We start from the raw sequence: 19,433 nt of genomic DNA, 5'->3' as shown, positions 1-19,433 counted from the left end.
TCTGTCGAATTTAATAGACGATGAGGGAGGCTCCCCCAGCACAGCATTAAAGATCTCTTGAAGAATTAGTTTAGGGTTTTCCTGCTCATTAGTTTCCGAAATGCCCCTTACTCTGATATTGCACCTCCTCCCCCTAGTATCCAGATCTTCCAGGTATCCCCGTAATTCTCTCACCGACCTCTGTTGTGAAGAGGTTAATCGATGGAGATCAGCTACATGTGTTCTGGTAGTGTGATGTTCCCACTCCAGCGAGTCTTTGCGGCCAGCTAACTGCTGCAGGTCCTGTCTCATACAGGCAATCTCAGACCTACAGGTCTCCTTAACCTCAGCAATCAAGGACTTAAAACCATCCTTGGTGGGGAAATTGTGCAAGAAGTCTTTTCCAGGATGACAATGAAGGAGCACCCATCTTGACCCTCTTCTTCTTCAGAGGACTCCCCTGTGTAACCTGTGAAACCTCCGCAATAATAGCAGAGTGAGAAATATTGGGTAGACCTGTCAGAGAAACATTTCCCTCGCCTCTCCTTTCCGAACTGTTCTTTTTCTGAGGAGTCCCCATATCCCTGGGAAACAGTGGAGACTCATCTGCTGGAGGGGAGCGGCCTCTGTCCACTCCATCCTGCAGTGGGACGCCATCTTGTGCTGCGCTATGGCCTGAAGGGGACAGCTCCTTTATGCTCAGCAGGTGCATGCTGATGCTGGAGTAATTGGGGTGAATGACCAACCTCTCCCCAGGTCGGGTAAATGCTCGTCGAGGGGACTCAGGAGATGCTTTCCTTCTAGTACGCACCACGGTGCCACTCCCCCCTTCACTTGAGCCTCCTTGCCACATGACAAGATGGCGCCCACTCTCCCACGCCTGCCTGCTCGCGCAGGAGGAAGGCATCCAAAGCAGCTTCCTGGGGCCCATTGTTGCAGCTTAAAATATAGCCGGTACCGGCAAGTATGAGCTGCTATAAAGCCAGGCCTGGTAGGAGCTCCTCTCACCCATGTCCGATCAGCCCAGCATCCGGACCCGCCCCCCTTTTGTTTTGTTTTTTTTTTAATGTTCCCAATGCGTTATCATACTGACTTTGAGAATCCTATTGCCAGGTCAGTTTTACCATATAGTGAAAATTGTAAATAAAAAAGGCCCCAAAAAACAATTGTGGAATTGCACTTTTTTTTCTTCTTCATTTTTTCAAATTTTCAATGCAGTTGGAATTTTTTCCTGCTTTCCAGTGCATCATATAAAATGTAATGGTTTCATTCAAAAGCACAACTCATCCTGCAAAAAACAAGCCCTCTTACGGCTATGTGGATGGGGAAAAAAAGCTATGAATCTTTAAAAGGAAGGGAAAAAACAAAAGCACTACACAGAAAATTGCCCAGAGATGAAGGGGTTAAAATACTTAATATGACGGTTGGGCCACTCCTTTGTCCAAGTTCTTAATTTTGTCTCTGTGTGTTTGAGTTTGACATCTGTGTTGTAGGAGCAGAGACCCTGGATTCCAGTGATGTCACTGTGTTGTAGTTTCAATGCAACCAGTGTTTTATCAGCAGGAGATTATCACTCCAGGACAAGCTGCCTCGGGCTTCCTGGTCCAGTCGCATTCCCATCACTGACTGGCAGCTTCCTGTGCATAATATATATTTGACAGGAAGCTGCTAATCAGTCATGTGGACAGGATAATGCAGTCATCAGCATTCTGAGCTCTGCTAGGTCTGCAGCTTAGAAAACTGTGACTATCACAGCTGCTGCACCCAGTAAACTAAGTGACACATCGCTGAAATCAGGATCTCTGTGCAAACCTCATGCTACTGTCAGATTACATAAGAGAAACCTAGTTGGGGTCTGACAATGGTGGCTATGTACATGTATTGTTTCCTGAAACTGGAAGATATTGCCAGAGTTCCATTTTTATTATTAATGCAGATTGGGATGTTAAAAAGTACCATTTATTTTTAAATACATGTAGCAGAAAAACCTGATGTAAACATGGGGTAATTTTCTGACGCTAGCTTCCCTTGTATGGAAACACTAATTATGTGGGAAATTTGAGGGAGGACAGAAAATATGAAGGAAATTAAAATAAACCTTTTTTGTTTACCCCAGAAGGTGATGAAATGCTTTTATTCAGTGTTTCCCCGGAAGAATTTACCAGCAAAAAAATCACAACCAAAATCCTGCAGCAGATTGAGGTATGTTTGGTTCTTTTTTGCGCACGTAAGCTGATAGTGACACGATCCGTGGCTGCTGAATGCTCAGCTTTGTGGATCTGGAAAAACGTATTGAGATTTTTATTTATTTAAATCCTTCTAGGAGCCACTAGCCTTGGCCAGTGGAGCTTTGCCAGATTGGTGTGAACAATTAACAAGCAAATGCCCCTTCCTCATCCCCTTTGAGACCAGGCAACTTTATTTCACATGTACAGCCTTTGGAGCATCAAGGTATTGTATAAAACATGGAAGAAATTCTGATAGCATGATGCCATGTACACACAACGCCTATCTAAAGACCCAGGTGTCAACCAGAGGGGTAATTCCATTAACCTTCCTGGCATTGTTCCATCTATCCTGCATTCACTCTTTATTCAAGTTTCACATTGAGTATAAGACTCCCTTAAAGCAGTTGTCTTCTTTCAAGAAATATTGGTCCCAGGACAACCAATTGGTGAGCTCTGCTGCTTGTTGTTGTATATGGACTGCCCCGCTCAGAACTGCTAAGATAGAAGGCTGACCGGCGGTCGATGCGACGTCAGCGCTGCTTTGGCAAAAGAGAATATAGTGTGGTTTGTGGTTATTTATTTTATTTTTTTTTTATAACAAACTGCGTTTGGAGACGAATATTTCTTGATGGGGACATCCACTTTAACCCAATCCATGTTTCAAATCTGACCCATCAACAACAGAGTTGTGCTAATACGCATGCAGTATCTTCTGTGCAGATATCTTAAAGGGGTTGTCCTGCACTAGAAGAACGTGATTGCTTTCAGCACCCCAGCTGTCCACTGTTTGTGGGTGGTACTGTAGCTCAGCCCAGTTGACTTCACAGTAGCTGCACGGACGTGTGTGGCAATATTTCTAGAAGACGGCATGTTTCTCTAATCCTGGCCAATGTCCCGTCACACACTGTACCAGGCTCAGGCCATGAGGCCGGGCTTTCGTTGTGCTGTAATAATGCATAATGTGACAGCATTTTTCTGTTTTGCACAGAGCTATCGTGTGGCTGCAGAATAGACGGGAGGCCACTGTGGAGAGGAGTAGGACCGCCAGCGCAGTCCGTAGGGACGACCCTGGTGAATTCCGAGTTGGTCGATTAAAGCATGAAAGGGTGAAGGTCCCACGAGGGGAATCATTGATGGAATGGGCAGAGAATGTCATGCAGATCCATGCAGATCGCAAGTCTGTGCTTGAGGTACGATCCCTGGCTTCCGAGTCACCCAGTATATGAAGAGCTATTGGGATTTTGCTCTTCTATCAAAAAGATAAATAAATGTAAACCAGTTGGCTATATTTGTGTATGTTAAAGGGAATCTGTCACCTGATCCAAAGCTCAGACGTTTCAGAGAAAATATTATTATAAGATCCAGCCAGGAACCATAGGGAGAGACGAGACTAATCCAGCGCTGCCCCTGGCTGGCCAGCTCTTCTCAGCACTGCTATAAGTGATTAACTGGTCTAGCTGTGGAAGAGACCTGTCAATCACATGGAGTGGCACTGGGAGAAGCCATCTGGGTCCAGGGCTGACCCTTTTATATGATCCTTGGAAGGAATTAGTCATGTGTCAGTCCTTTGTATTGACCACACATGTGTTTATGCATATAAACGAGTTTGCCTGAGAGGCTTCTTTTTTTCCAACCTGTCATCCTATGAGAGCCCTTCCGAGATCCCTTGTAGAAAAAACAAAAAAAACTGAACTGGAGTAGACTTGAATGACATGCATGATGTAAAAGCATGTTCACACTGGCCATAAAAGCAAGCAAAACCAAAGGAAAAACCAATGTGTGTATATACCCTAATGTAAAAAAGCAAGTGCATTAAATAACATGGGGTACTTGGTAAACACTGTTTTAATCAAAAAAGTATAAAGCTGTCCCACCACGGCAAGGTGTACCCATTTGGGACAGTAACTACACTAACGGTTAAAACCTACCTAGTGTGAATAGTGGCAGAGTCTCTGGGTCCCAAATGGACACCCAGCTTTAGAGGTACTATAAGTGAAATACACAGCTCAGTATAAAGGAGGCCGCACCCTATTTGTACCGAATACAAAAATGCTGAAGAAAAACTCCAAAAAACAACTGGAGTAGCCTTGAATGACATGCATGATGTAAAAGCATGTTCACACTGGCCATAACAGCAAGCAAAGACCTAGTAATCTAGTTTCCACCTTTGAACTGACTATAACGCCTGAATATTCTTTTTAAAATGGTGAGCCCAAAACTGGATCCCATATTCCAGCTGTGGCCTCACCAGTGATTTTATAGAGCGGTAACAATACAATGGGATCACAGGATCCTATTTTTTTTATACACCCTAAAATCTTGTTTGCTTTTCTAGCTGCCGCCTGACATATTAAGTACTTGAGGAATATCAGAGAAAAATTAAAGCTAGCTGTAGTTCATGCTGCCCGTAGTAAAGGCAGCATGGATCAGATGACGACGGGTTCCTTTTAACTTTATGCTTCTTCTAGGTGGAGTTTCTTGGAGAGGAAGGGACTGGGCTGGGCCCTACCCTTGAATTTTATGCCCTGGTGGCAGCAGAGTTCCAGAAAACAGACTTGGGCATTTGGCTGTGTGATGATGACTTCCCAGATGATGAATCTCGCCAGGTAATGAGCACAGTAGGAGGCTTTAGGACATATAGCATCTTTTAAGGCCATGACGGGTCTGTACACACAATTGCAATTGCTTTTGTATATATATGTCTAGAAGTGACTTCTCTTTCATACCAGATAAGGGGTTAAGCTGGCGAAACACATTAGATACCTGTCCGTGTAATGGTTCTTTAGTTGACTACTATCCCTCCGACTCCCCATATACTGGAAAGGCTGCCTCCGCTGATCACACCTATGTTCTCTGAGAGAGCCGTAGGCACTCTTTGTGCGGTGGCTCATCTGATTGAGTGATTGAATTCCAACCCCCCAGTCCTTATTTTGGCCCCCAAGATAATCTTTCAGGAGGCATTTGGGAGGCTCTCATACTCATATATTTTGGGTTTCGGCAGATATAGCCTACTTCTGTGCAAATTGTATGGGACTTTTAGGGATGTTGGATCTACAAGTCCAGCAGCCAGTCACCCCCCATCCCCCCCCCCCCCCTGCCAACGTCATGCGACAACCCCCTTATGTACTGAAACGCATTCACAAACACAAATGTACAAGATCTAACTTTCGTCTTGTCTCGTAGGTTGACTTGGGTGGTGGCTTGAAACCTCCTGGATATTATGTGCAGCGGTCATGTGGACTATTCATAGCTCCCTATCCTCAGGACAGTGAAGAACTGGATAGGGTGACAAGGCTCTGTCATTTTCTGGGTATATTTTTGGCAAAATGTATACAGGACAATCGCCTAGTAGACTTGCCTATTTCTAAGCCTTTCTTCAGGCTTATGTGTATGGGGGATATCAAAAGCAATATGAGTAAACTGTTGTATGCCTCGAAGGGTGAGGAAAGTGAGCACTGTACTGAAAGTCAGTCTGAAGCCTCCACAGAAGATGGGCACGATGCCCTCTCTGTGGGAAGCTTTGAGGAAGATTCTAAATCGGAGTTCATCTTGGATCCACCAAAGCCAAAACCACCAGCCTGGTTTCAGGGTATATTGACATGGGAGGACTTTGAACTTGTAAACCCACATCGCGCACGTTTCCTCAGAGATATTCGGGAATTGGCCGTGAAAAGAAGACACATTCTGAGCAACCGCAGCTTGTCCGAGGATGAGAAAAATACACAACTCCAAGAGTTGATGCTAAAAAATCCATCTGGTTCTGGACCTCCAGTCAGCATTGAAGATTTAGGGTGAGTTTGGGTGACGTGTCAATTTATATTGGGGAATAATGGGTACTAGTTGAAAGTTCTTGAGATTGAAGGACAACTTAACAACTGGACTATACCCTGAATGAAAGATGCTGCACATACATGCCTTAAAGGGTTGAACAGTGTGTGTATATGTAGTATTTAATTCTCTTTATCTACTCGTAGGACTTTTGTGCAAATCTGATGTAGTTTTAGGTCAAATTTCTGCAGAATTCAGAAGGATTTACAAACTTTGATGCGCAACTGAGACATTTAGATAGAGATAAAGATGGAATGTCAAGAGTTTTGTCATATGCCAGTCTTTACCGGCAGATGATGGCTGTGTTAGTCAGCCATCATCTCCCTCTAACCGTTTCAGATGAAGTGGAGCTCCCGCCTGTGTTTGTTACCCTGATAAATGCAGCTATCTTTCTATAATGGCAGCATTTAACGTGTGCCGGCTGGGGGGGTGCGTTATGACGTGGTCACATGATGGTGGTGGGTTGCCAAGTAATGACGGTATTCCTATGAAAACAAGCCTGTAGCCGGCATTCATAGGAGACTATGATTTTTGTAATATACCGCAATGCTGCGGCTTTGCTATATATACAGGGTGGGCCATTTATATGGATACACCTAAATAAAATGAGAATGGTTGGTGATATCAACTTCCTGTTTGTGGCACCTTTGTATATGGGAGGGGGGGAACTTTTCAAGATGGGTGGTTACCATGGCGGCCATTTTGAAGTTGGACATTTTGGATCCAACTTTTTTTTTTTTTTAATGGGAAGAGGGTCATGTGACACATGAAACTTATCATGTGTTGCCAGCAGTGTGTCTAGAGTGAGAGAAGAAGGTTGCATTGACAATCCAACACAATGGGCAGCACTTTGAACACATTTTATAAGTGGTCATAAACTTGTAAATAACTCATAAAAGAATAGAGTTACGTTAAAACCAAGCACACCATTGTTTTTCGTATGAAATTCTCAATAAGTTTCATGTGTCGCATGACCCTCTTCCCATTTAAAAAAATAAAGTTGGATCCAAAATGGCCGACTTCAAAATGGCCACCATCTATCGTGAAAAGATTCCCCCCTCTCATATACTAATGTGCCGCAAACAGGAAGTTGATATCACCAACCATTCCCATCTTATTTAGGTATATCCATATTAATGGCCCATTCTGTAGTACAAGGGATCAGGTGATCACAAGTTCCAGTCCCCTAAGGGGACGAACAAGTAAAAAAATTGTGAAAAGTGGAGAAAAAAAGTTTTTGAATATGAAAAAAAAATTAAATCGCCCCCTTTTCTTATTTTTCCAACCCCCTTAAGAAATAAGAACAATTTAACATACATGTTTGGTATCACTGCATTTTTAAAAGTTCTCTCAAAATATTAAATAAAAAAATGAGCTCCAGCATTGCGTTTTTTTCACCACAACAATAATACAAAAAAATCTTCTAACAGGCGTTCAAAACATCGTATCTACCCCATATGCCGAAAATATTTAAAATATTATGGGTTTCATAAAATGGCAACACAAGTTAAAGTGCACCTGTCACCTGTTTTGACCGCTATAAGATGCGGCCACTGCCTATCTACAGCATTCCCTAATGCTGTAGATAAGCCCCCGATCTGACCTGAAAGATAAGAAAAATAACTTATTATACTCACCCGGGGGCGGTTCGGTCTGATGGGTGTCACAGGTCCGGGTCCGCCACCTTCCATCTTCATACGATGACGCCCTCCTGCTTGCTTCATCGCTCCCGACATCACACTTCTGCGAAAGTACTGCAGTGCGCAGGTGCTGGGAAAGGTCAGAGAGGCCCGGCGCCTGCGCACTGCAGTACTTTGCTCTGCCCTTCACAGGGCAGAGACGTACGCCTGCGCAGAAGTGTGATGTCGGGAGCGATGAAGCAAGCAGGAGGACGACATCGTAAGAAGAAGATGGGAGGCACCGGACCTGCGACACCCATCGGACCGGACCGCCCCTCCCTGGTGAGTATAATAAAACTTATTTTTCTTCTCTTTCAGGTCGGACCGGGGGCTTATCTACAGCATTAGGGAATACTGTAGATAGGCAGTGGCCGCATCTTATAGCGGTCAAAACAGGTGACAGGTGCACTTAATCTTTTATTAAACAAATTTCTGAATTTTTTTCACCACTAAAGTAAAATACAAATTTGATATGCTTGCTATTTCCATAATTGTCCTGACCTAGAGTCAAATTGCCAAATAAGTTTTGCTGTAAATAATAAAAAAAATGCAGAATTGTTTTTTCCCTCTTACCAGTACATCACATGATAATGAATGGTGTCATTCAAAAGTACAACTCGTACTGCAAAAAACAAGCCCTCCTATGACTATCAATGGAAAAATAAAGTTATGGCCCTTGGACTGAGGGGAGGAAAAAACGAAAGTGCAAAAATGGAAAAGAAAAACTGGTCGGGAAGGGGTTAAGCCTCATCTCATGTCTGCTGTTAGTCTGTGATTACACACTGAGCTTTTCTCTTTCCTAAAACTTTGCAGATCTAATCTCCAACTTTACCCCCAAAATCTTCACTTGACATGACTTTTTTTTTTTTTTTTTTTTTTAAATTTAGGCTTAATTTCCAGTTCTGTCCTTCATCTCGTGTTTATGGCTTTAGTGCCGTCGACCTGAAACCTAATGGTGAGGATGAGGTAAGCAACAAGATTCACATCTTCTACAAAAATGTTCCGTTTTTATTTTAGGATAGCACGGAGTGATTTTAAAATAAAACGCAAAGCAATTTCCGGAAAGTTTTATAACTTTTCTGTAAAGGAAATATTACAAGTCTTCAAAGCCTGCATGCACTCAGTGAATAGAAACCTTATTTCTCGTTCGCCTTATTGGGGGACACAGAGACCATGGGTGTATGCTGCTGCCACTAGGAGGCTGACACTATGCACAAAAAAGGTTAGCTCCTCCTCCGCAGTGTACACCCCACCGACCGGCAGGGAATTCCTCAGTTTAGCTTAGTGTCAGTAGGAGGTGGACACGGGTCTTTCATTAGACCCATATCTACCTCGTCGTGCGTCGTTCCTTTACAGGTTCTACGGAGGGATACAGAGTGAAAAGTCACATCTGTACTCCCACATGGAGTCTGCGAGTACGGCGTGTACTGCCACCCCGTATCCTTGCAGTTCTCCGCGGCAGGACCAGCCAGACGGACGCCGACACCAAGACGTGCCAGCGACTCCAGGGGTCCTTGTCGCCAGTCTCCCTCCCACTCGCCTACCAGAGCCTGTCGGTTGGATGAGACGCAGGAGTTCTTCAGTCCCAGGTAACGGATCGGGGATGGGTGAGTATGGATTTTTTATTTTTATTTACCTGGCTGCCCATTCCCGACGGACAGGGGGTGCGCCTCTTCAATGGCACAGGGAGCGGGCGCTGCGGTCGCTCGTAGTCGCCCTACGCCCATAGGCACACCATGCTCCATATTGCTGGCCCCCGCGTTCCCCCCTTCCCTCCCCCCTTTCTGGGGACAGGGAGTACAGGGCCTCTTCCTCTCCTTCTTCCCTTGGACGCGGCTTCCGGCGGCGGCGTCCTTTTTCCGACCTCCGCGCCGACCCCCTGCTGACAGGCGGCCGCCGCAACTAATTTAGGCCCCGGCTTTAGTTCGGGCCTACCGCAGCGTCGCGGCCACGCCCCCCGCCCCTTTCTTCTAAGCGGGCTTCTCTCCCGCTCTTCCCAGGCCCTCCCACCGCCTGTCCTTCACCTGCCCAGCCCGCTATTTGCCAGAGGGCAGAGAGTTTTAACCCTGTGGTGTGCTCCGCCCTCCCTCCTCTCCTGGACGCGCGCTCTTTCTCAGGCAGGCGCCATTTTCCCAGCCTGTCAGCCGGACACCAGCTCGTCACCGGATATCACCATCTGCCAGCTGGTTTTTCGCTCAGGTGGTCTGTCGGCCGGATTTCGCTCTGACCCGCATCCACTGACAGGTCGCAGAGCATCGCTTCTGGGGACACCGGACCGTGAGTAGCTCTGCACTGCAGACTGACCCTTCTCCGCCCTCTGTCCCCCAACCTTCCAGCACTACCTCAGCTTTTCACTATGTCTAACTTCAGCCTGACGCCGTCCAGGGGCCATCTACTGCCCCAGGTGAGGGTGAACCCCCCCACGCCTGGCTGGGCCTCCTCTCTATCTCAATCAGTGGCAGACCTCACCAAGGTGTCTCAGTCCCTGGTGACCGTTCTGGATACGTTGCCCCTGGACTCTTCGGCAGGGCCAAGCAGGTCCCAAGTTATTCCATCTGAGTCAGCCAGCGTTAGTCGCAAAAGACCCAGCCGGAATCCTCTCCTCGCCCCATCTCACCGCATAACCCTTCTCAGCAGCCTCCCACTCGGGCCTCCTCTCCCGAGTCAGGTGAAGCGCTTTTGGACAGGTCATCTGAGGGGATTTTATAGCTGGATTCAGACCAGGATGCAAACATGAAGTTCACAGTGCAGAACCTCATTGCAGCGATCCATCATACCTTCGATATTGCTGACTCCCCTGCGAAATCCTCAGATCAGGAGGTTTCGTTCAGACGGGCAGAAACTCCCTCCAGGGTATTTCCTTTCCATTCCGAGTTTGGAAAGATTTTTACCAGGGAAAGAGAGGATCTGACCAGACGCTTTCAAAGAGGAAAGCGTCTCGGCGTACTCTATCCATTCGCTAAGGAGCTCACGGACAACTGGTCTGCTTCTCCCTCGGTGGATCCGCCCGTGTCCAGGCTTTCCAATAATACGGTTCTCCCGCTTTCAGGTGTGGCGTCCCTAAAGGATTCTAATGACAGGATTATAGAATCCCTGGCGAAGTCTGCCTTCGAAGCGGCTTCAGCGGCGGTATGTCCAAGCTTGGCTTCTTCCTGGGCAGCAAAGGCCATAGCCACGTGGGCAGACTACCTTCGTCAGGGCATCTTGGATAAAGCGCAACCGGAGCGTTTGGCCGATCTCGCCAATCAGATCTTCCATGCGGGGGTCTATCTTCTTTCCGCTTGCTTGGATGCCGCATCCTGCGCAGTTCAGGCGTCAAGCAACGTAGTTGCAATTCGACGTACAATTTGGCTAAAGGCCTGGCAAGCGGACTTGTCTTCTAAAAAGTCCCTCACTAACCTGCCTTTTCAGGGGGTGCGCCTCTTTGGGTTCCAATCGGACCAGATTATTAAGGACGCCTCTGGAGGCACGAGTTCACTCCTCCCTCAGTCCAAGCCTCGCAGTCCTCCACTAAGGCGTCAGTTTCGACCCTTTCGGGCTTTCCGCCGTTTCAATACGGCAGACAACTCCAGCCAACAGAGACCGCAGGCTCGCCAGGATAGAAAGTTTCCTTCAGACCCACTCCTTCCTGGTGATCCCACTCTTCCCAGGGCAGACCGTCCAGATCTAGATCTGGACGGTCTACTTCAGCATGACTATCGTCGGGCACTCGAGGGGTCCTTCCAATTGGCAGATCGGCTTCCTTCAGGGACGTTTGGCTGGCCTCCGTAGAGGAAGCTTGGGTCAGGGAGGTCGTATCCTCAGGATACAAGATAGAGTTCGTCTCTCTTCCACGGGATCGTTTCTTCGAATCCCAGCCTCCAAAAGATCCAGCCTTGATCTCGGGGTTCTCTACGGCTATCGCCTCTCTCCTCAGTTCCGGGGTGATTGTGCCCTTTCCCGAATCGGAGCGCTTCACAAGGCTCTATTCGAACCTGTTTGTAGTGCCAAGAAAAAAAAAAAAAAAAAACGGCGCAGCTCGACCCATCTTGGTTCTCAAGCCGCTCAACAAGAGGGTCCGCCTTTGCCACTTCCGCATGGAGTCGCTTCGCTCGGTCATCGCTTCCATGGAGGAGCAGGAATTCATGTGCTCAATAGACATCCAACATGCCTATTTACATGTTCCAATTTTCTCCGGACATCAGAAGTTACTGCGTCTCGCGATTCGGCAGCACCACTACCAGTTCGTCGCACTGCCCTTCGGTCTTGCCACCGCTCCCAGAGTCTTCACTAAGATCATGGCTGCGTTGTTGGCTTCATTGAAGGTCAGAGGTCTCGTTCTTTTCCCGTACCTCGACGATATTCTGATCAAAGCTCCCTCATTTCAACAGGCTCACCAAAGTTTGTCAATCGTCCTGGACACTCTTTCCAATTTCGGGTGGATCATCAACAGGAAAAAGTCCTCTCTGATTCCTACCCAACCTCTGGTCTTTCTAGGCGGCCTACGGTTCGACACTCGTCGGTCAAGGGTCTTTCTCCCACAAGAGAAGATTCTCTCCCTGCAGCAGGAAGTACGATCGCTGCAGATCACACGACTCCCGTCCCTCCGTAAAGCCATGAGGGTCCTGGGAAAGATGGTGGCGGCGATAGAGGCAGTTCCCTTTGTCCAATTTCACGCCAGACCTCTCCTGCAGGCCATTCTGTCGAGGTGGAACAGATTGCCTCTGTCCCTGGATTGCCCTGTTCATCTTTCATACCGGATCAAGCGGTCCCTCAACTGGTGGTTGACGTCGCCTCTCATTCTATCGGGTCGTTCCTTTCTTCCCATTCACTGGCAGATAGTAACAGCAGATGCCAGTCTCCTCGGCTGGGGGGCAGTGTTCCGCAACCACACGGTTCAGGGCCGATGGTCGGATCGGGATTCAGCTCTGCCGATCAACGTCCTAGAGATTCGAGCGATCCATCTGGCTCTCGTTCACTGGGAGAAACTCCTCAAGGGACTGCCTGTCCGGATTCAGACAGACAATGCCACAGCGGTGGCGTATGTCAACCGCCAAGGGGGGACACAGAGTGTCTCAGCTCTGGCGGAGGTGTCCAAGATTCTTCTTTGGGCGGAGATCTCCGTTCCGACAATCTCCGCGGTACACATTCCCGGCGTAGACAACTGGGCCGCCGATTTTCTCAGCCGGGAGGGCCTCGCGGCGGGGGAGTGGTCCCTACATCCGGAGGTGTTTCTTCTGCTCTTCCGTCGGTGGGGCACCCCGGACGTAGACCTCCTGGCGTCTCGCCTCAACAGGAAAGTCCCACAGTTTGTTTCCAGGTCTCGAGACACTCTGGCAGTGGGCGCCGACACTCTGGCCGTTCCTTGGTCGCAGTTCGAACTCCCCTACCTGTTCCCTCCCCTGCCTCTTCTGCCCAAGCTGTTGAAGAAGTTCAAGGCAGAAGGAATTCCAGTCATTCTCCTTGCCCCGAATTGGCCCAGAAGGTCTTAGTTCGCGGACATTGTCAACCTTCTCGCGGACGCCCCCTGGAAGCTTCCAGACAGAACAGATCTGCTGTCTCAAGGTCCGATTTGCCACCCCAATTCTCGGCCGCTCATTTTAACGGCGTTGCTGTTGAGACCGAGGTTTTGAAACAAGCATGATTTTCCAACCATGTAATTCAGGCCATGATCCGAGCCAGAAAGCCATCTTCTTCCAAGATCTACTACCGTACTTGGAAGGCCTATTTCACTTGGTGTGAGTCCTATGGCTTCGCGCCCATGTCTTTTTCACTCCCTTCAATCCTAGCGTTTCTTCAGGCAGGACTGGATGCGGGGCTTGCCCTCAGTTCCTTGAAAGGTCAGGTTTCGGCACTGTCCATTTTGTTTCAAAAGACGTTGGCTTCCTGTCCTCAGGTCAAGACCTTTCTTCAGGGCGTGGCTCACACGGTTCCGCCGTACCGGGCGCCCGTGGATCCATGGGACCTTAATCTGGCTCTAGGGGTTCTGCAAGGTCCTCCCTTTGAAAATATCAGAGATATTTCCCTTTCTCTCCTTTCTTGGAAGTTAGCCTTTCTGGTGGCCATCACTTCCGTCCGGCGCGTGTCGGAATTGGCAGCTCTTTCTTGCCAATCTCCCTTCCTGGTACTTCACCATGATAAGGTGGTTCTACAGCCCCCGCCCTCTTTCCATCCGAAGGTGGTGTCTTCGTTTCACCTCAAGGAGGAGATCGTTCTGCCGTCCTTCTGTCCGAGTCCCGCTCATTCCCGAGAGCGGTCCTTCAACAAGCTGGATCTGGTTAGGGCGATAAGGGTCTATCTGTCTAGGACGACTCCCTTCCGAAAGACAGTCGCTTTTCATTATTCCAGACGGGGTGCGGAAAGGTCTCCCGGCGTCAAATGCCACTGTTGCTCGCTGGATCAAATCGGCAATTTTGGAAGCCTACCGAGTTAAGCGTCGCGGAGCCCCTCCGGGATCAGGGCCCACTCTACTCGGGCAGTGGGTGCCTCCTGGGCGGTACGCCACAGAGCTTCTGTGCTGCAGCTTTGCAAAGCTGCATCCTGCTCATCGGTTCACACGTTTGTGAAATGCTGCAGAGTCCACACCTACGCTTCGGCGGAAGCCAGCCTAGGTAGAAGGATTCTGCAGGCGGCGGTGGTGAGTCCGCTGGCCTGATGGAAGTTTGTTTCCCACCCCAGGGACTGCTTTGGGACGTCCCATGGTCTCTGTGTCCCCCAATAAGGTGAACGAGAAAACAGGATTTTTAAGTTGCTTACCGTAAAATCTGTTTCTCGGAGCCTTCATTGGGGGACACAGCACCCTCCCAAGTTCTACAACTCCTGTCCTTATGTTTGTTGGTTATTTACAGTTGAGTTGTCTGTTCTGTTTTTCAATCTATTCTGTTACTTCTCCTACTGCTTTCTCACTAACTGAGGAATTCCCTGCCGGTCGGTGGGGTGTACACTGCGGAGGAGGAGCTAACCTTTTTTGTGCATAGTGTCAGCCTCCTAGTGGCAGCAGCATACACCCATGGTCTCTGTGTCCCCCAATGAAGGCTCCGAGAAACAGATTTTACGGTAAGCAACTTAAAAATCCTGTTTTACATCAAGAGGCCATCCTGATTTTTCTCTCCTGGACGTACAGTATGTGCACCCATCCTGATTTTTCTCTCCTGGACGTACAGTATGTGCACCCATCCTGATTTTTCTCTCCTGGACGTACAGTATATGCACCCATCCTGATTTTTCTCTCCTGGATGTACAGTATGTGCACCCATCCTGATTTTTCTCTCCTGGATGTACAGTATGTGCACCCATCCTGATTTTTCTCTCCTGGACGTACAGTATGTGCACCCATCCTGATTTTTCTCTCCTGGACGTACAGTATGTGCACCCATCCTGATTTTTCTCTCCTGGACGTACAGTATGTGCACCCATCCTGATTTTTCTCTCCTGGACGTACAGTATGTGCACCCATCCTGATTTTTCTCTCCTGGACGTACAGTATGTGCACCCATCCTGATTTTTCTCTCCTGGACGTACAGTATGTGCACCCATCCTGATTTTTCTCTCCTGGACGTACAGTATGTGTACCTTTACTGATTTTCTCTCCTGGACGTAAGGCATTTACATGGATGCTGCAGCAGTGTCGATTTCATATGATCAGGACAGAATCTAATCCTCTGATTGTAAAGGAGAGTTAATAAGGATATAGAGAAAGTGAAAGGCAGGAGAACAGCAGGACTCAGACTTGCGCAGCACTCACTTGACTCTTTCTTGCAGATGGTGACTATAGACAATGCTGAAGAGTATGTTGATCTGATGTTTGACTATTGTATGCAGACTGGTGTCCAAAAACAGATGGAAGCATTTAGAAGTAAGTCTGCAGAGTTTAATGTATGCGATTGTTGAAAAATAAATGTGTGAATCTTTAGCCATGCTGGACTTTAATCCGTTCAAGACCAGGTCATTTCTTGCCATTCATTTAGTGTGTGCTTTGTTTTTTGGGGTTTTTTTTACCATACAGTGTCACTAAAATAAATTTTAAATGGTATTGCTTTTTCTGTTACTATTTTTGTAATATAGAAGACATTTTTGTATTATTTTCAAGATCTGAGCTAGAAACAGTTTCAGATTTTTAGGGCTCTTTTTCTCTTACAATTGTATTTTTTTTTTCTTGTTTGTTCTTTTCCTTAATTCATTAATTCATTGTTTCCCTATAAATCCAATAACCTTTCGTGGCCATTTAAATATTAAAATTCCTTTTTTTTTTTTTTTTTTTTATAATTGATTCCCTCAGTAACTGGGGCTGGTCTAAATTAGCTCCAGGACAAGGGCAAATTCAGTCTCCTTCCTGCACTGCTGAGCTGAACTGATTAGGATGTGCTAAGACCCCGAAGCTCCTGCTCCCTCTTGGCACCTGTCGCATTGCTTGGACTGGACTGGGAAACACTGTTGATACTTCCTAATTTGTATAGTCAGCGCACACACAGCCTCCTGTATACATTATGAGCCAACACATAGCCTCCTCTATGCAGCGCGAGCCCCCACGCACTGCTTCTTATATGTGGCACGAGCCCCTTCGCACTGCCTCTTATATGCAGCACGAGCCCCTTCGCACTGCCTCTTATATGCAGCGCGAGCCTCACGCACTGCCTCCTATATGCGGCGCGACCCCCCCCCCCAGCACCACCTCTTATATGCGGCGTGAGCCCCCACGCACTGCTTCTTATATTCAGCGTGAGCCCCCACGCACTGCTTCTTATATTCAGCGTGAGCCCCCACGGACTGCTTCTTATATTCAGCGTGAGCCCCCACACACCGCCTCCTCTGTCGCGAGCCCCCCCACACCGCCTCCTCTGTCGCGAGCCCCCCCACACCGCCTCCTCTGTCGCGAGCCCCCCACACCGCCTCCTCTGTGTCGCGAGCCACTCCCCACACAGCCTCCTCTGTGTCACGAGCCACCCCCCACACAGCCTCCTCTATGTGGCGTGAGCCCCCACACACACCCTCTTAGATACATACAAGTATCCCATGCACATGAAAAAAAACACCACTTACTCGCCTTACTCCCTTTCCCCCAGTGTTCTGCTCCTATCACCTGTGCATTAAGTCTCGGCAGCGCAATGAAATGATGTCTCATACACTTATTGGTGAAAGATGGAGCCGGCAGCCCCTCCTCCACCAAGGTGTCCACGGCTGTCTGTATCCTAAGGATGCAGTTAGCGGTGACGGCGGGCTGGGGAGGGTACGGTGCGACACTTGGGCCCCTGCTTCAGCCCGGTGTAGGCAAAGTTGCAATGGTATCTGTAGAGAGCTCACAGTGATTATTAACAACTGCTTTGCTTTAGCAGTTAAACTTCTGAAAATTAGCATTCTTGCTTTCCTGAAATTTCCCATAAATCTCCTTTCCATGTAACCTGTTACCTACTGACTGAGCAGCACACAGCAGTGCGGGCATACAGAGTCTCGCCGTTTATCGGGGATTGGTCACACAATGCAGAGCAACGGTCGGCTCTATGGTATGTTGTGGATTTTCTGCAAACGCACCAGATTGGAAAATCTGCAGTTTTCCGCTCTACGCCAGCCTCATACAGAGACTGTATTTGGAATTGTGATAGGACACAGCACAAGGACATAGTGGTGTCAGCTGAAGACCAAACCTTTTTCTTTTCTGGTCCTGAATAGCCCCTTTATTGCACAAATACAGCGTTAATGCGGCAGTTCTGGTTTTCTCAGGGGGAAAAATAGCCTATTATGGAGCATTTGTCCTTATCACATAATTATCTTCTCCTCTTTTTTCTTAGGTGGCTTTAATAAAGTATTCCCTATGGAGAAACTGGGTTCTTTCAGCCCTGAGGAGGTCCAGATGATTCTTTGTGGAAACCAGTCTCCCTCCTGGTGTGCTGAAGACATTATAAATTACACAGAGCCCAAGCTAGGTTACACAAGAGAAAGGTACATTCCTGGTGATGGTAGAGAGAGTTGCCTTAACATCAATTGTTTTGGGTACATTCATTTGTCCATATAAATCGGACCACCAGTCCTGCGTGGACTGACCCGACTGTGACAGCTGCATAGAATAGATTAAGCTGTTGTGGTTTGATCTCGGTCCGATTTATACGAGGATCTGACTGTGCCCTTAGGTGATCATTTTCACATTGTCTAGTATCTTCATTAGCCGATTTCCGTTTCACACACGTATTGTTATGATACCACTTTGTCGACTTTTAGTTAAAGATGTAATATTTATATAAAGGGAATCTGTCAATAAGATCATAAGCACATACATGGACATACTTGTCTTTACAGTATAAATCCATCTACACTTTTATATCTTCTATCTGTTGCTGCATTTCCTATTTATTTCCTTTTTCATTCATATGCAAATTAAAAAGTAAGTGCTTTGGGCATAAGAGAACACTTCAGGAGCCACTATCACCTGAGGTTGTGTCCCTGTCAGGCACCAGCTTCTTTATTTTGATTGTCTAATTTTCTTGCCTGATGGCTGGTGCTATTTGGTGAAAACTGATTAAATTTGCTGATGACACAAAGCTAGGAGGGATAGCTAATACTAGAAAAGAGAGAGAGAGGATTCAAAAAGATTTAAATAAACTGGAGAAGTGGGCAGCAACTAACAGAATGGTTTTTAACAGGGAGAAATGCAAAGTACTACATCTGGGCAATAAAAATGGAAAAAGCATATATAGAATGGGAGGAATAGGGCTAAGTGACAGCACATGTGAAAAAGACTTGGGTATACTAATAGATCACAGACTGAATATGAGTCAACAGTGTGATGCAGCAGCAAAAAAGGCAAATGCAATTCTAGGATGTATTAACAGAAGCATACAGTCTAGATCACGTGAAGTCATTATTTCCCTCTACTCCTCTTTGGTCAGACCTCATCTGGAATATTGTGTCCAGTTTTGGGCACCACATTTTAAAAAAGACATCAACAAACTGGAGCAAGTTCAGAAAAGAGCGACCAGAATGGTGACCGGTCTGCAAACCCTGTCTTATGAGGAAAGGTTGCAGGATTTGGGAATGTTTAGTTTGCAAAAGAGAAGACTGAGAGGAGACTTAATAGCTGTCTACAAATATCTAAAGGGCTGTCACATTGTAGAAGGATCAACTTTATTCTCATTTGCACAAGGAAAGACTAGAAGCAATGGGATGAAACTGAATGGGAGGAGACACAGATTAGATATTAGAAAAAACTTTTTGACAGAGTGATCAATGAGTGGAACAGGCTGCCACGAGAAGTGGTGAGTTCTCCTTCAATGGAAGTCTTCAAACAGAGGCTGGACAGACATCTGACTGGGATGATTTAGCGAATCCTGCTTTGAGCAGGGGGTTGGACCAGATGGCCCAGGAGGTCCCTTCCAACTCTATGATTCTATGAAACAAGCTTCGGAGGCAATGGCTTCATAAGTGCTCACTCATGCCTAGAGCACTTAATGCTTCATTGTTGCAATCTCTAAATTAACACTTGTAGAACATGAAAACTTGCTGAACAAAATTCCTCTTAACCAATTGATGCTTTAGAGGACTATATGACTTACTCGAGTTTCCTGCTCTCTTAGCCCCGGCTTCCTACGTTTTGTACGAGTCCTCTGTGGCATGTCCTCGGATGAGAGGAAGGCTTTTCTACAGTTTACAACTGGGTGCTCTACATTGCCGCCTGGAGGACTAGCCAATCTGCATCCGCGCCTCACCGTTGTGAGAAAGGTGAGCCATTATTTAGAGGTTTTCGTCTTTT

At 47.2% G+C, this 19,433-nt stretch overlaps 1 protein-coding gene across 3 annotated transcripts in view; it reads left to right on the top strand.

The window, feature by feature from the left end:
• Positions 1-19,433, top strand: part of HECTD1 (HECT domain E3 ubiquitin protein ligase 1) — a 154,396-nt gene that overhangs the window by 133,174 nt on the left and 1,789 nt on the right. For 2 of the 3 annotated variants that reach the window (XM_073577809.1, XM_073577807.1), the window contains exons 33-41: positions 2,096-2,181; positions 2,303-2,430; positions 3,196-3,397; positions 4,676-4,813; positions 5,391-5,998; positions 8,602-8,680; positions 15,455-15,548; positions 17,479-17,629; positions 19,258-19,402. In XM_073577809.1, the coding sequence (XP_073433910.1) occupies positions 2,096-2,181; positions 2,303-2,430; positions 3,196-3,397; positions 4,676-4,813; positions 5,391-5,998; positions 8,602-8,680; positions 15,455-15,548; positions 17,479-17,629; positions 19,258-19,402 (1,631 nt within the window). The remainder of the gene's footprint in view (positions 1-2,095; positions 2,182-2,302; positions 2,431-3,195; positions 3,398-4,675; positions 4,814-5,390; positions 5,999-8,601; positions 8,681-15,454; positions 15,549-17,478; positions 17,630-19,257; positions 19,403-19,433) is intronic. The other variant, XM_073577808.1, reaches the window with a different exon arrangement.

The sequence above is a fragment of the Dendrobates tinctorius genome, unplaced genomic scaffold, assembly GCF_039654945.1.
Source record: "Dendrobates tinctorius isolate UK_male_01 unplaced genomic scaffold, ASM3965494v1 ptg000057l, whole genome shotgun sequence".
Lineage (NCBI taxonomy): Eukaryota > Metazoa > Chordata > Amphibia > Anura > Dendrobatidae > Dendrobates > Dendrobates tinctorius.
This window is presented reverse-complemented; position numbering and strand designations above follow the sequence as displayed.